This window comes from Aquila chrysaetos, chromosome 25 (genome assembly GCF_900496995.4).
Source record: "Aquila chrysaetos chrysaetos chromosome 25, bAquChr1.4, whole genome shotgun sequence".
Taxonomy (NCBI): Eukaryota; Metazoa; Chordata; class Aves; order Accipitriformes; family Accipitridae; genus Aquila; species Aquila chrysaetos.
Genome location: NC_044028.1, coordinates 1,690,415 through 1,703,352, shown reverse-complemented (window position 1 = coordinate 1,703,352; position 12,938 = coordinate 1,690,415). Strand labels below are relative to the sequence as shown.

Genomic DNA, 12,938 nt, shown 5'->3' with positions numbered 1-12,938 from the left:
GAGCATACCTGGGTCTTGATAGACGTGTGAAACATTGTGCTCAATTACAACCTCATGGACACTGGGATCAGGCACAAGGAAAGACTTGTTGTAGGGAGGTTTGAACAGGTACGTCTCCTGGATACCATCTCCAAAATCCCACCTGGAGAAACACGCAAACCATGTTACACTGCACAACAGGAGAATCATGGAAATCCCAGAGGAACCCTGGCCTGGCCTAGGGCTGTCTTTCAGGCTCAGGGCTGGGTTCTCCAGAAAAACCATAGGAAGCATAATGCCAAATATCAAAGCAGTAGCTGTGCCCAAGGCTGCAGAATTGTCGCTGTGAGAAGAGTACAACACTGGTAAGAAGAAGAGGAACCCAATATTAAAGCAACATGTCAATCCTTTAAAAGAAAAGTATTTCAGCCTGAACTATAGGTCCCAGCCAGCATGACTGAACCACGCTTGCAGGGATTTCAAATTAACTAGACAGCAGCTGATAAATGGGCCATTTGACATCAGCAGGCCCCGGGAAGAGAAATAGTGCAGGCAAGACTGGTAAGCTATGCACAGTAAGATCCTAAGTTCGGGCAACTTGCAAAGGACTCACAGGAACAGAGCATCCACAGCTGAATCAATCTGAACTCTTGCTGTAAGCTCCACAGTGCTGTTCTGAGGGAGGACTGGCAGGACACCCAACACAGTCAGGTTCTTCATCTTATTCATCATCTCCACCGTGACATTGTAATTGACCGTAAAGTTACTGACGTGGTTGGAGGCGGTGAGCTGGGAAGGACAGTGGGATAAAGAATGCATTTGGGATCACCTTGCCACGCTGCCCTCTCCTGAGAGTGGGGCTTCACAGTACTGAAGAGGTCCCCCCAGGCAGGCAAGCAGGTTAGGTCAAAGAAGAGTAGCCTGTGGGACAGGGAGGCAGGGGCAATAGCCTGAATGGCACTGGAAAGCAGCAGTGACTGGAAGGTCACCTACCTGGTGAAGCTACCTCTTGCTGGAACCACCACATCTCCACCATTAAAGTCAGTCCAAGGAAGGACTGTTTCTACAGCAAGAGGGCAAGGAGAAGAGCTTCTCATCCTGAGATTGCTTTGGCTCTAAACTTGCCAGTTACCCTTTTGCCTGCTCCAATGTGCCCCGCACACTGTCTCCAGCTGCTGTGCCCAGGCACTTGCTGCCACCAAGGGGGCAAAAGCCACCCAGTTTCCTTAGGACAGTGGCAGACGAGTGGCTCCAAGCACAGAGTGGGGATGGGAGAGACTCAAAACCCAAGCATGCCAAGTGCACTTCCAGCACGCTGGGTGTAGTGGGCACAGAGAGGGAGAGCAAAGTTGGGCAGAGGAGGGAAAGGGAGACAAGAGACTGAAGAGACATGACAGAAGTAGAACAGGATCCTCAAGATTATCTAAGAGTGTAAAAGTGACGTGGCACCTAATGACGAAGCATCTTGTCACCTCCTCACCTGCAGGAGAGCTGAGCTGCTGAGAGAAGGAGCTGCTGCTCCTTCAAACCCAGCTGAATAGGGACCTCCCACCCCAACAGATAAAAGAAGTTTGTGTCTCGACTTCTGTGGATCTGTTACACTGAACCCAGTGGACCCCAGACCAATGCCACCTTGTCAGCTCTGTAAGTGAAAGCAATCCAGGCTTGTCAGCACAGTGCTTCACCCAGCAAATTAGTGCTACTCAGCATAGAGCTGCACCAAGCAAATTAGTGCTAGCATGTCCCTGGAGCTAGGGCTGGTGTCTCTTCAGGAAGCCAGCAGTTACCCTGCAAATGGATCAAGCAGCTTGGAGCCAGACCAGGACTCTGCATGGCAGTACAGGGCATGATACAGAAGGATGTTCTGCCCAGTGATAGACTCCTATTCCACAACAGATACCTACCTCCCTCTGCCCAGACTCTCTGCTCTATCGTTCTTCTGGGGTCATGACAAAACCCAGTGTTCCAGTCTGTACCAGTAGAAAGAGAACAGGACAGAGACCAGAAGAGCTTGTGGCAGAAGCTCTGTCCTGCCTATGAAAGTCTTAGTTTGCATCCTGCCTCTGCCTGGTTCTGAATCCACATCTCCTGCCTGCCAAAGCAGCAGCCAGCACCCTGTAGTGGGGGCTCCCTGCCTTATTCCTTCTGGGGAGGAGGAAGGACAGACACTCCATGAACATAAAAGAGAACATGGAGAAAAGAGAAGAAAGCAAAGATGAGGAAGACAGCGAAGTCGGCTGTAATGGAAGAATAGCAAGAAAATTACTATTTGCATTTGCAAGAGCAGGTCAGTGAGAAATAGCAGAAGAGCTTGTTAGGAGCACAGTGAAAATCTCCTCAACTCAAGTCTGCCTTCTACTCTCCCTGCTGCTTTCCCTGCTTAGTTTGTGGGATGAGATGGAAACCCAGGATTGAAATGGGAAAGGCCTTGGCTTACCGAAAGCTTGTACACAGCTGGGCTTTGGTAGATAACGTTGAAGACAACATTGTAAAAAGTGAAAGATGGCTTATCATCTACTGTCCATCGGAAAGTCACATCTGACCCAGCTTCCATCACAGGGATGTAGCTCTGAAAGGCATGAGAACATTTTATACTAGTGCAAGAGAAAAGCATGCACAGCACTTCCCAGGAGATCTCCAGCTGAACTGGAGAGGGAGCAGAGCCAGACTGGGAGGCATCACACACCTACAAGACGGTGTCCTCAGAGCATGACACAGAGGTGCAAGATCATCTGTGGCTTTGCTACTGGTAAAGAAATGCAGACCCTGACTCCATAAATCAACAGCAGAGCAGGGAGCAGAACCCGTACTGCCTGCTCCCACACCCTAGTGCTCTGCTCTTGTGATCAGCTCTCTTTCTTGCTGGCTAAAAAACTCTCCGATATCTTTGCAGAAACAACTCAGCTTTAGCTATGCCTGTAAGCTGAGTCTCTGACCCTTGTCCATTGATGGTGCCTGACCCAAAGGCAAAAATGGTTGACCTGCACTGGACAGGGCAGGCTCCCTCCTCACTCCTACAGTGCCTCCTGAGCAGACCATGGCAGCCAGGAAGGGTGAGACCAACAGGCATTGCAGGCACAGGGTTCTGCCATAAGCAGCCAGAGATTGAACAGAGCATTTCACAGATACCGATGGGCAGTTATTCAACAGGCTCTTAGGGCTCGGCTGTAGCTCCGGGGACAGGGGATTGGAGAAAAAAACAGACCGCAAACACCAGAGTAACTCCAAGACTTTGATGGATGGATGAAACATTTTTATAGCTTCAGCCAGCTGATGTAAGGATTTAGTAGAGCAAATCTAAACACCTAAAGGAATAGCTACCTTGACAAGTCAAAAGAAGGTAAATACTGGCCTTTCATAATGCCTCCGGTTTTCTGTGGAATTGGAAAGCCAGTATCCCCCCCCGCAGGATGTACTGCCTTACCTCTGAGGGAATTAAAGTGAGCGTACAGCCGAGCTGCCTTCCTGCTGGAGAGCACCAGTGCTTTCTGCCACATGCCTGTGTCTGCAGCAGCTCTGTCTGCATGGCCTGGGAGCCGGCGCTTAGCAGCAAGCAGCGCTACACCCGACCAGTGTGGAGCCGAGCCCCAGCCCTCCTCATGAGCCAAACCCACACCGTTAGCAGTAAAGGCTAAAAAAGCTACCGACGAATTAAAAGCAGCAGTAATCACTCACCACTCGTGTATTTAGCAGGACTCTGCTCTCAGGGTCAGGGGTGGCCCGCAGCCCACGGATGGGCTCCTCCACTTTCACCGTGACAGTGATGTTCTGGGAGCTCACGGCGTTCTCCGCAACAAGGACGTGGGTGCTCACCCCCTCCCTGAGGCCGCTCAGGCTGACCGCAGCAAACCAGGTGTCGTTGGTCTCCCTGGCACAGTCCACCGTCAGCAGTTTAACAGCCGCTGGGCAGGACCCCTCGAAGGGGAAGGTGCGGTTGTCCCCCAGCCAGCTAGCTGTCGCGTTCAGCCCTGAGGAGAGTTTGACAACCAGGGTAGTGTGGTTGGATGGTAGGTAGACCCTGCCGCCTTGAGGAGCGGGGTGGATGACCCGCAGGCCTGACACCCACGAAGTCACCCAGAAACTGCAAGACAGATTGGCGCTGAAGACCCCGTTGTCCACGCTGGCTCTGACCGTGTAGCGACCTGGATGCTCCAGCCCCGCGTTGTGGGGGCTGATCACTGGGACCAGCTGTTCCTCGGCATAGCGAACTCGGAGAGAGCAAACAGTGTTGTTTATCCAGGTGGCACCAATGAAGCCATCAGACAGGCCAAGTGCCCACTCTGAAGAGTTCATGCTTAAGACGTTGGTTCTGTAAGGGGATGTGGTACTTGGCTGGCACTGGAGGAGTAAGCCCAAGTCTGCATCGTGCTGGATACTGAAGACGTCCTCAGCCCTGACAAAAATATCTTCATTTTGGAATGTGACCTGCAGAGAGAGGAGACATTTTTGGATTAATGCCTCAAGTTAAGAGCACTCAGCACCCAACTCTTGCCTGGGCAAGTCAGCTGGATTTACTGCCAAGTGGAAACCAACAGAAAAGCCACAGATCCAAACACAGCATGGGGAGACATTTCACCACTCAGCTCTCCTTGGCCACTCCAAATAAAACGTGCTAACACAGAAGTCAGCTTTATGCTCTCTCTCCACTGCATAAGTGCAATAGGAATAGCCCAGAAAATCTGCACAGCCTTTTGACCAACTGTGCTATTGCAACAGGTTACTGCAGGGAGTCCATGGCTTAGAGTGGGGGAGATAGAAAGAGGTGGCATGTGTGACACTGAGCAAGTAATTGCATTTGAATGGACTTCAGTATCTCCATCTGCAAATTGGGAACAATTCTTTATTTACCAAAAGCACTCAGGAGAAAACTGCCCCACCTACTCACTGGTTACAGCAGCTAATAAACACTGACCAGATACTGGGAAGAAGGGCCAGCTGGTATTGTAAAGAAAAATTCCTTGATGAGTTCATAGCTGAGCTGGCTTTCATTGTGCTGAAGGGAAACGGGGGCAGAGCTGCTGGCAAGAGAACTGTTGGCACACTCGGTCATGTTGCAGCAGTTGTTTAGTGACGAGCACAAATTAGTCAAATGACACCAGTGGAAACCAGGAGGACAGTCAAGTAGCGTCCAGTTCCCATCATCCGGAGCAGTGTGGAATGGTTCTGTAGCATTTTTTCCCTCCTGGTAGTCTGAAGAAGTGAAAGAGAAAGCAACAATCACCATTCTGACAAGTAACACTTCTAGTGCACCTCTCCTTTGCTCCAAATTCACCATTTTCTTCCACTTTGACTGACCATGGCTCCACTCTTAGTACAAGTTGCTACTGCAACACATCCTGGTGCTATGTAAGACAAGTGTCCCGTTTTACTGGAAAATTTCACAAAGGCACGAAGATCATTAAAAACAAAGTTGGTCTCTTTTCCAGTGAGGACGCACCAATTTGCAATCTAAAAGAGATATATGTTCAAGCGAAAGCGAGTCCAAGCAAAAGCAGAGCTGGCTTTGATATTGAAAACATATTAAGCAACTGTTCTTAAGTTAATGTTTCCATGTCAAGGTATCAGCTTTTCAGTGTCAAAAAATATCCTTTTGTAACCAGCCAACCCTATGGCCATAGCAAACATTCTGCTGCAAAATTAATTGTTGCCAAAACTGTGACTATTGAGCTGTTGTACAAGGAATAAAAGGCTTATTAGATTACCTCATCCATCAGGAAGAAATGGGCTCAGGACAATGTTCTTCTTTGTTAACCTGGGGGGCCAGATGGACCAGAACACATTCCCATTTGACATGTCATGTGTCCCCAGTGTAAAAAAGTATAGCTCAGAAGATTAATTCACTTCTACACATGTTCCTTACACTCACATTTTCTTCACGCGTTGAGACAGGTTTCTCCCTCTATTAATAATTTCTCCAGGACAACCACTTGCCCAAGGCAACCTCAGGCTGTCCAACCATACCTGCAGATTTTGTACTTTAATGTCCTCAAAAAACAGAACAGAACCACTTGAGCCTTTAAGGCTTCAAAGCTTCTGCTTTGAAGACAGAAGGGCCACAAGAAGGCCACAAACATGCAGTTTGACACAGCCCTGATGGCATCAGCTCTAACAATACCACAAGTGTCAAGAGGAGATGCCTCACCTTCTCCATCTATCGGTCTATGCACCTGGAACCTCACTTGAACGGGTTGATGCAGTTCCTGTGTCACAAACTCCAGGGCAGACAAATATCCCTCATGCCTGAATGCCAGCTCAGGGAACACCATCACCTGCAAAACAAACAAGGCTCTCACCTGCCTGCGTTTCCCGGGGCTCCCTCTGCAGCAGCAGGATGAGCAAACCCTTCTTACCTCCACAGCTTGCCATGGAGCTGACAGCACATCTTCTGTCACATTTTTCACACCCTCATGTGTGTCAAACACAGGGTCTCCCACAAGGAAGTTTTCAGCATTTAAGAGAACTCCTGTTTAAAAGGGAAATATGTGAACAAAGCCCAAGAGACTCAGCAAGGCCTGAAGCTATTCCCCCCACCCTGCTCATGCTTGCTCACACCATGCAGCAAAGGTGTAGCAGGGCTTGGACCATGCAGGAATCTGTAACTCCAGCTTTACTGGAGAAGCAGCTGCTGTAATCCTGTAGCTTCCTTCTTCTTCTTCTTACAGGTGTTTTGATTTCTTTCTCATCCTGCACAAGTAATGTTTGCATTTGCAATTCTCAGCAATTTTGACTTCTAGGAACTCGGCAAATACTTCTCCCTTCCAATACCCTATGATTTGCTTTGAATTTTTAAGCACAAGGTGCACTCCCCATCCTCCCTGTCCCCCTGGACTTCATAGGAAATGTGGCCAGGACTAGCTGGTTTCCACCAGTGGCAAATGCCTCTGCCTCATTCATAGCCACGTCAGGCTCTGGGGACTGAGAACAACCAGCTGATGCTGTCCCACCTACCAGGGCCAGTGGGCTCTCTTCCTAGCGATGGCTTTTTCTTCTTACCTAAATCTTCTCCTGTATTTCATGCCCTTTCTGCTTCTCTTTCTTACTCCCTACACCACTTTAGGAGATTTGGGAGGCTGCATAAACACAAACCTGCACAGCGCACACCACATAAAAGCTCACCTAATGATCTCCAAGGCTCTATAGTCTTTTAAGTCACAAGACCCCAACATCTCACAAACTACGAGATGCCACAGAAGGACAGCAAGAGTCACCAAGGCAGCACTATGGCCTTGGGTCCTGGCAGCAGCAGCAGAGACTGCTCAAATAAGAGAGAAAAGCTATTTCCAAAGCTCTGCCTCAGAGCTTCACTCCTCTCTCTACTTCTATTGATGGCAAAGATTGGAGTGGGCCAAATTCTTCCCTTCAGGCTATGGCCAGGTTTCTGAAAGTTTATCAGTGAAGCCTCTGTTGGGAATACTGTGGCTGTTGCCAGTCCAACTTGATCTGGGGTGATGCTCTGGATGACCCCCTCCACGGAGCCCTATTTTTCCTTGGCACACGCCAGTGAGCAGGATACCCACCTGCCCACGATGCCAGCAGACAGCGGAAAAGAAGCAGAGCCCACCTTTTGGCTTGTACTCGCAGACATAGCTGTGCTTGGCCATGCACAGGTCTGTGTTACACTGGCCCGTTGGGCCCATCCGGACACAGTGGTCAGCATTTGACGGATGGGGTTCTCCCGGCAGCCAGTTCTGACAGCTCTCCAGATTAAATCCTTCACCTCTTTGCTGCGCTCCAGTGCTCGCAAAATCATTGAATCCAATCCAGACATCAAGGCTCCTTAAAAAAAAAAAAAAAGGGGGAGGGGGATTTCAGGAAACTATGAGTATTAGAAAGATCTGGGACAGATGCCATCTATGGTTCTCAATGAAAATAATCTTAACAACAACAGCTTCATCCATGTGTCACAGGCTGCATTTAACAAAGCCTTTTAGTTACTAAAGGATTTCAGTATCCATTCTACCACCAGTACCTGGCTCTTCAGTAACAGCTCCTTCACAGCTCGCCATCCTGCTACCTACCAGCCCTTCAAACCTCTGTCCTAAGAGCTACAAAAAGCCACCTGCCCTTTGATAAACTGAGAGGACAGCTGAGCACAAAGGATCCAGACAGAGCAATCAACACCAACACTACGGTGCAGTGGAGCCAGGAGAGAGAAGCAGCTCAGGGGACCACTGTGTGCCGCCAAGTCAGACCCTTGGTGATCACTGCCCCACAACTTGAGCCACCCCATTCCCAAAATGCCAGTCTCTCTCGCTCCAGTTACAAGAGGACCCAGTTAAAGGCTCATGAGATACTGCTAAGCACTGATTCATACCAGCCACAACTGGTACAGCACAAAGATATCAGAGAGGGTAATGAAACACAGGCACGAGGTGACACTGGCTGGAGAGAACCACAAAGTTTTATTGTGTTCAGAAATCCCAGGACTCCCTCTAACTGCACATCTTCTGCTTCCCCAAGTTGGAGTTGCTTCCTTCATATTAATATCTTTATTAATACCACCATGCCACCTGGCGTCCCCTCCCAGCGGGCATGGAGGGCTGACGGCCACCCGTGGGTGCTGGCAGGGCTGAGACCAGCTCTCCCCCGTGGCAGAGTAAACCCTGCACAATACAGGGAAGTGGGACTATCCGCAGACTAAGGAGCATCAGCTGGTTGACTGGAACCTCAGATCCCTCTTAGGAGAGCAGTCTGTTAAAATAGCCTACCTGCACTGCAGTTTAAATGACCCTCACAGACACTTTTAAGCCTGTATTGAGTCATGACTTAAGAGGAATGGTGTGGTCATACAAAACTATCTGAAAAAGCTGCATCCTTTAGAAAACTTTTGTGCTTCATCTGTGCAGACCTGTGGAATTTGCCACTAGCCAATTCTCCACTGCAAGTGGAACCGGCACCAGTGCAGGATTAAACCTCGGACAGTGCCAGGTACGGGAACTCCTGGTCGCTTTGATGCAGCTGCTGGGAGATCATCAGCTCCTCGGCCACCGCTGAAAGGCAGCAGCCACTGTGGGGACAAGACACCGGCAGCAGATGCCAAAGCACTGCAGGCAGATGAACCCCACATACTCAAGAAACGGCCAGGATCACTTTAGGAAGATGAAATGTCCCTTCCACATTTGGAAACCGGCTGAATCCCAGCAGAGATTCTGGTGGAAAGTGCTGAGCAGTCTTTCATAGCCACAAACAGCCTGGACAAACGTTTCTAATCGCACCCAGCAGAAAGTGAGGCATTTGTTCCTTATTAACTTTGGGGGGGGGGCAGGGGGAACAGCCTCATCAGGCACCCTCAAAGTCCCCAGCTCCTTCTCCACGCTCTCTCCCGCAGGTTGCAATCAATTCTGCTATGGACTTGCCCCTCCGCTCCAGTGTGCTCCCAGGGTGGTACAACTCTGCAAAAAGCAGACCAGGGAGATAATTGGTGTCTCTCCACCACTAGGCTCACACCAGATGAAATGATTCATGAGGTCATGCTGAAAAACGACGATGAAAATAACTGTTCCGTGAATCAGTAGTTTTCATTGCAAATAAGATTAAAAAATAAATAACCGCTGTGCTCTGCTCCCGAACCACTGGCAGGGGATTAGGGAGAACAGGCTAGGAAACCGCCTGTTTGCTGCCATCAGTAAAACTCGGTAGAGATTTTCCTTTTCTAATTCCAGCTATGATCTAACTGCAAGACATCAAAAAAAAAAAAAAAGAAGGGAAGAAAAAAAAAAGGAAGAAAAAAAAAAGAGGAAAAAAAAAAGAAAAAGGCTGGCTGGCTTGCTTCCCAGCTTGGCCCATTACCTTGCAGAGAGGAACAAGAGGACTCTAGACATCCTTTTTTGAAGGAAGATGTGAGCATCCCTCTGCCTCTGAGGAAGGACCAAGCTGCCTTGCTTGGGGCAGCAGGAGCAGAACAAAGCCTGAGGAGGCTCGGATGGGGAGAGGGGCTCCCTGAGCTGCCTCAGAGGGGAAAGTGGGGTCCCCTGGAAAGGGTGTGGGCTTCTGGAGGTGGGGAGGGGACCAGCTCGGCACATGCTGCTCCTGGGGAGGCCATAGAACAACTGGAGCGAAGGAGAGGAGAGAGTGGTCCTCACTGCTGCATGCTCTAATGGGAAACAGATTTCTGCTTCTGTCATTTTCCCACAAGAAACTATGGAGGCTGAGTGTTCCAAAAACCTGCGGCTCAGTTGATTTGTCTTTTATCGCCAGGGAAATCGCATCCTGGAACTGCCTCATTCATGTTTATCTGAATGGATTAATAAAATAAATACATGAAATAAAGGGGGTCAGAGAGGAGAGCAACGTGGGGCAGCAGCTGGGGCAGCTCATTCCCTTCTGAGGTCTCATGATTTCCTTGTACTGCAGTCCATCAAAAGCCCTGCACGCAAAGGCTGATAAATTAGAGCACCAAGTGACCAGTTCCTAACCTGTGGAAAGGAACAGACTCCTCTTCCCCAGAGCAGCAACCACGTTTGCAATCTCAGGATAAACCCCAGTGTGAAGGGAATAGGGCAAGGATACAACTTTGGGAAGAAGGGGCTGTCAGACCTTCAGCAGAACCGTTCAAAGCCTACGTCACATGCAGCTGTTCCCTTCCATGTGCTTTCTGGGCTGTGTTTATTAAGAGGCCATCTCCAACATCTGCATCTGGGAGTGCTGACAAGAGCTGTCAGGCCCCTGAAAGCTCTCCTGGTCGTCCTCCCTCCCAAGACGGCTGGTTGCAGAAAGGGCACTTAGAGGGGCGGATTTAATCAAAGGCTGACACTTCCAGTGCTCTCTGTTTATAAAGCTCAAGTCCTGAGGTGGAACAGATGCTGCTGGGGCCTGACACTCGGAGAGGAGCGCTGCTCCTTCTCAAGAGGCGAAAGAAGAGGGGAAGAGGTCTGGGCTTCAGGCTGCAGCCATGTCTGGAAGGGTGCAGGATCCCAGCTGGGAGGCAGGACTGCAGCACTGGCTTGGGGTCTACTAGAGCGGCTGCTCGACGCCACGGTGTCACACATGGGATAATACAGCTGTAATTCTGCTGATGGAGGGAGCTGGTTGCAAGGTCACCCTCAGGCCCTGCCTTGCAGCCAAACACCCTCGTGGACATGAGCGCCTGCCCCTCTCCACTGCCCAACCCGAGCCTGCAGATTTTGCTGAACTCCCAGGGGGAAGGTCTGTCCAGCCCCACTTGCTCCTGACCCTGCACCTCTCTGCACCATTTCAGATGCACGCAGAGGCACAAACGTAGGGTACAAGACGCCCACCAGCAGCAACCCCACGATTCCTGGTTCTGACTTCCAGCCTTTCTGCTCCATTCCTCTTCTTCCCTCCACAGCCTTTAAGCAAAGAAGCCAAGTTCAACAAGGGCTCAAGCTCTGCTTATTCCTCCTCTTTATTCAGCAGCCTCACCCCTACCATCTCCCCGTACTCAGCCTGGACCCGAGTGTCTCTCCAGCCTGACTGGCTGCACAGGAACCCTCCCTCTGGACCCCTCTGCAGGTGTGACCCCAGGAACACAAGACCTGTCCCTAGGAAGTCTTAACCCTTACCCTCCTCGCTTACCTGATGACATGAGCGACCAAGAAGCTCTGGATCTCAGGGCTGCTCACAAAAGCCAGCTCTCCATTGCCATGCTCCTGGCAGTGCTGCTGCGCCTCCAGCCACTCAGCCTTCTCCACCACCAGCTGATAGCAGTGGTTATTGCCCGGGAAAACCAAGCCATCCGGGGGACACATGGGGTGAACTGCTGCAGGAGATAGAACAACACAAGCATGACGTCCTTTCTGCGGGCCCCCAACCCAATCTGGGGAGCAAGGCTCCAGGAATGTCCCATCATTCTTGAAGCCCATAAATCCCCTTCGCTGTTGAAGCGCGCTCTGTGCAGTCATCTTCTTGGTCCAGGACAGTGTAAAACACAGCCTGGTCAGTCAGGGGAGCGAGGAGTGCCCAAAGGAGTCATCCCTTACTCCTCGTTAGGAAGGAAGGGAAAGGGAAGTCCCAGGACCCAGTGCCACCCCTCCCTGGCCCAGCACCCACCCAGCCAACCCTGCTTACCTCTGCCCAGCTCTCCAGCCTCTGTGGTGATACCGTACAACACCGCGAGGCCAGTGCCACCTCTGTTGCGGATCCGTATGTCCAGACTCTCATTCGTCTTGACCAAGGAAGGACACTGCAGTTCTAACTGTTGGGGTGAGGCCACCACCTCAATTTCTGCCTGCACGTGTAAGACCTTGGTGCCCACAAAGATGGTGGCAGTGACATTGTACTGCCCAGGTAAGGCATACATGTGGACAGCTGCATTTCCAGTGGTGTTGAGAACCTCTGTCTGGTCCCCAAATTCCCACAGTAAAGTGCTGACAGCAATGGGAATACTGACATTGAAGAGCACGGCCTGGTGTAGGCTGTACCGGGGCTGGAGTCCTGTGAAGGACACAGGGAGCTGTGCCTGGAAGGGAGAGGGGACGAGTGATGGGCCATCACAGGCCTGCCCAGACAAATGCTCAGTGCAAAATGGCAAACAACCGGAGGAAGAGTTTGTTTCATGGGCAGTACCACACAAACACTGCCCCTGGGTGCTGAAACCTCCGTATTCCTGGTCTTCGGCATAACAGAGGGCACCGCAGGTCTCCTCAGTGAGGTTCCCAGAGTGAACAGATGTGAAGACGATGACAAGTTCAGCCCCTTCTGTGTGGTTGCTTGTCAGACACGTTACGTATTGAGCTCCTGGAGAAAGAACAGAAGATCCTCTTGCAAACTGACACTGAAGCCATGGCTTGGTGAAACCCTCCAAGAGACACCACCCCGCTACCCCTGGGAATGGACTTCTCCTGGGCAGCTCCTACTCCAAGCATTTCCTTTTTGAGACTTGCCTGGGAGGTCTTTAATCCCTCAGCAACAATTTCCAAACTCTTCATGCTAATTAATGATGACAGAAATAACAAGCCAGTCACACAGATTTATGGAGCAGCAACACTTAGCACATAAAA

At 50.5% G+C, this 12,938-nt stretch overlaps 1 protein-coding gene across 1 annotated transcript in view; it reads right to left on the bottom strand.

The window, feature by feature from the left end:
* PKD1 (polycystin 1, transient receptor potential channel interacting) overlaps positions 1 to 12,938 on the bottom strand; it is a 99,584-nt gene that overhangs the window by 40,605 nt on the left and 46,041 nt on the right. The window contains 10 exon segments of the mRNA XM_030001267.2: positions 9 to 142; positions 593 to 768; positions 2,417 to 2,548; positions 3,655 to 4,404; positions 4,892 to 5,169; positions 6,122 to 6,248; positions 6,330 to 6,442; positions 7,541 to 7,755; positions 11,515 to 11,698; positions 12,007 to 12,675. Coding sequence (XP_029857127.1) covers positions 9 to 142; positions 593 to 768; positions 2,417 to 2,548; positions 3,655 to 4,404; positions 4,892 to 5,169; positions 6,122 to 6,248; positions 6,330 to 6,442; positions 7,541 to 7,755; positions 11,515 to 11,698; positions 12,007 to 12,675 — 2,778 coding nt within the window.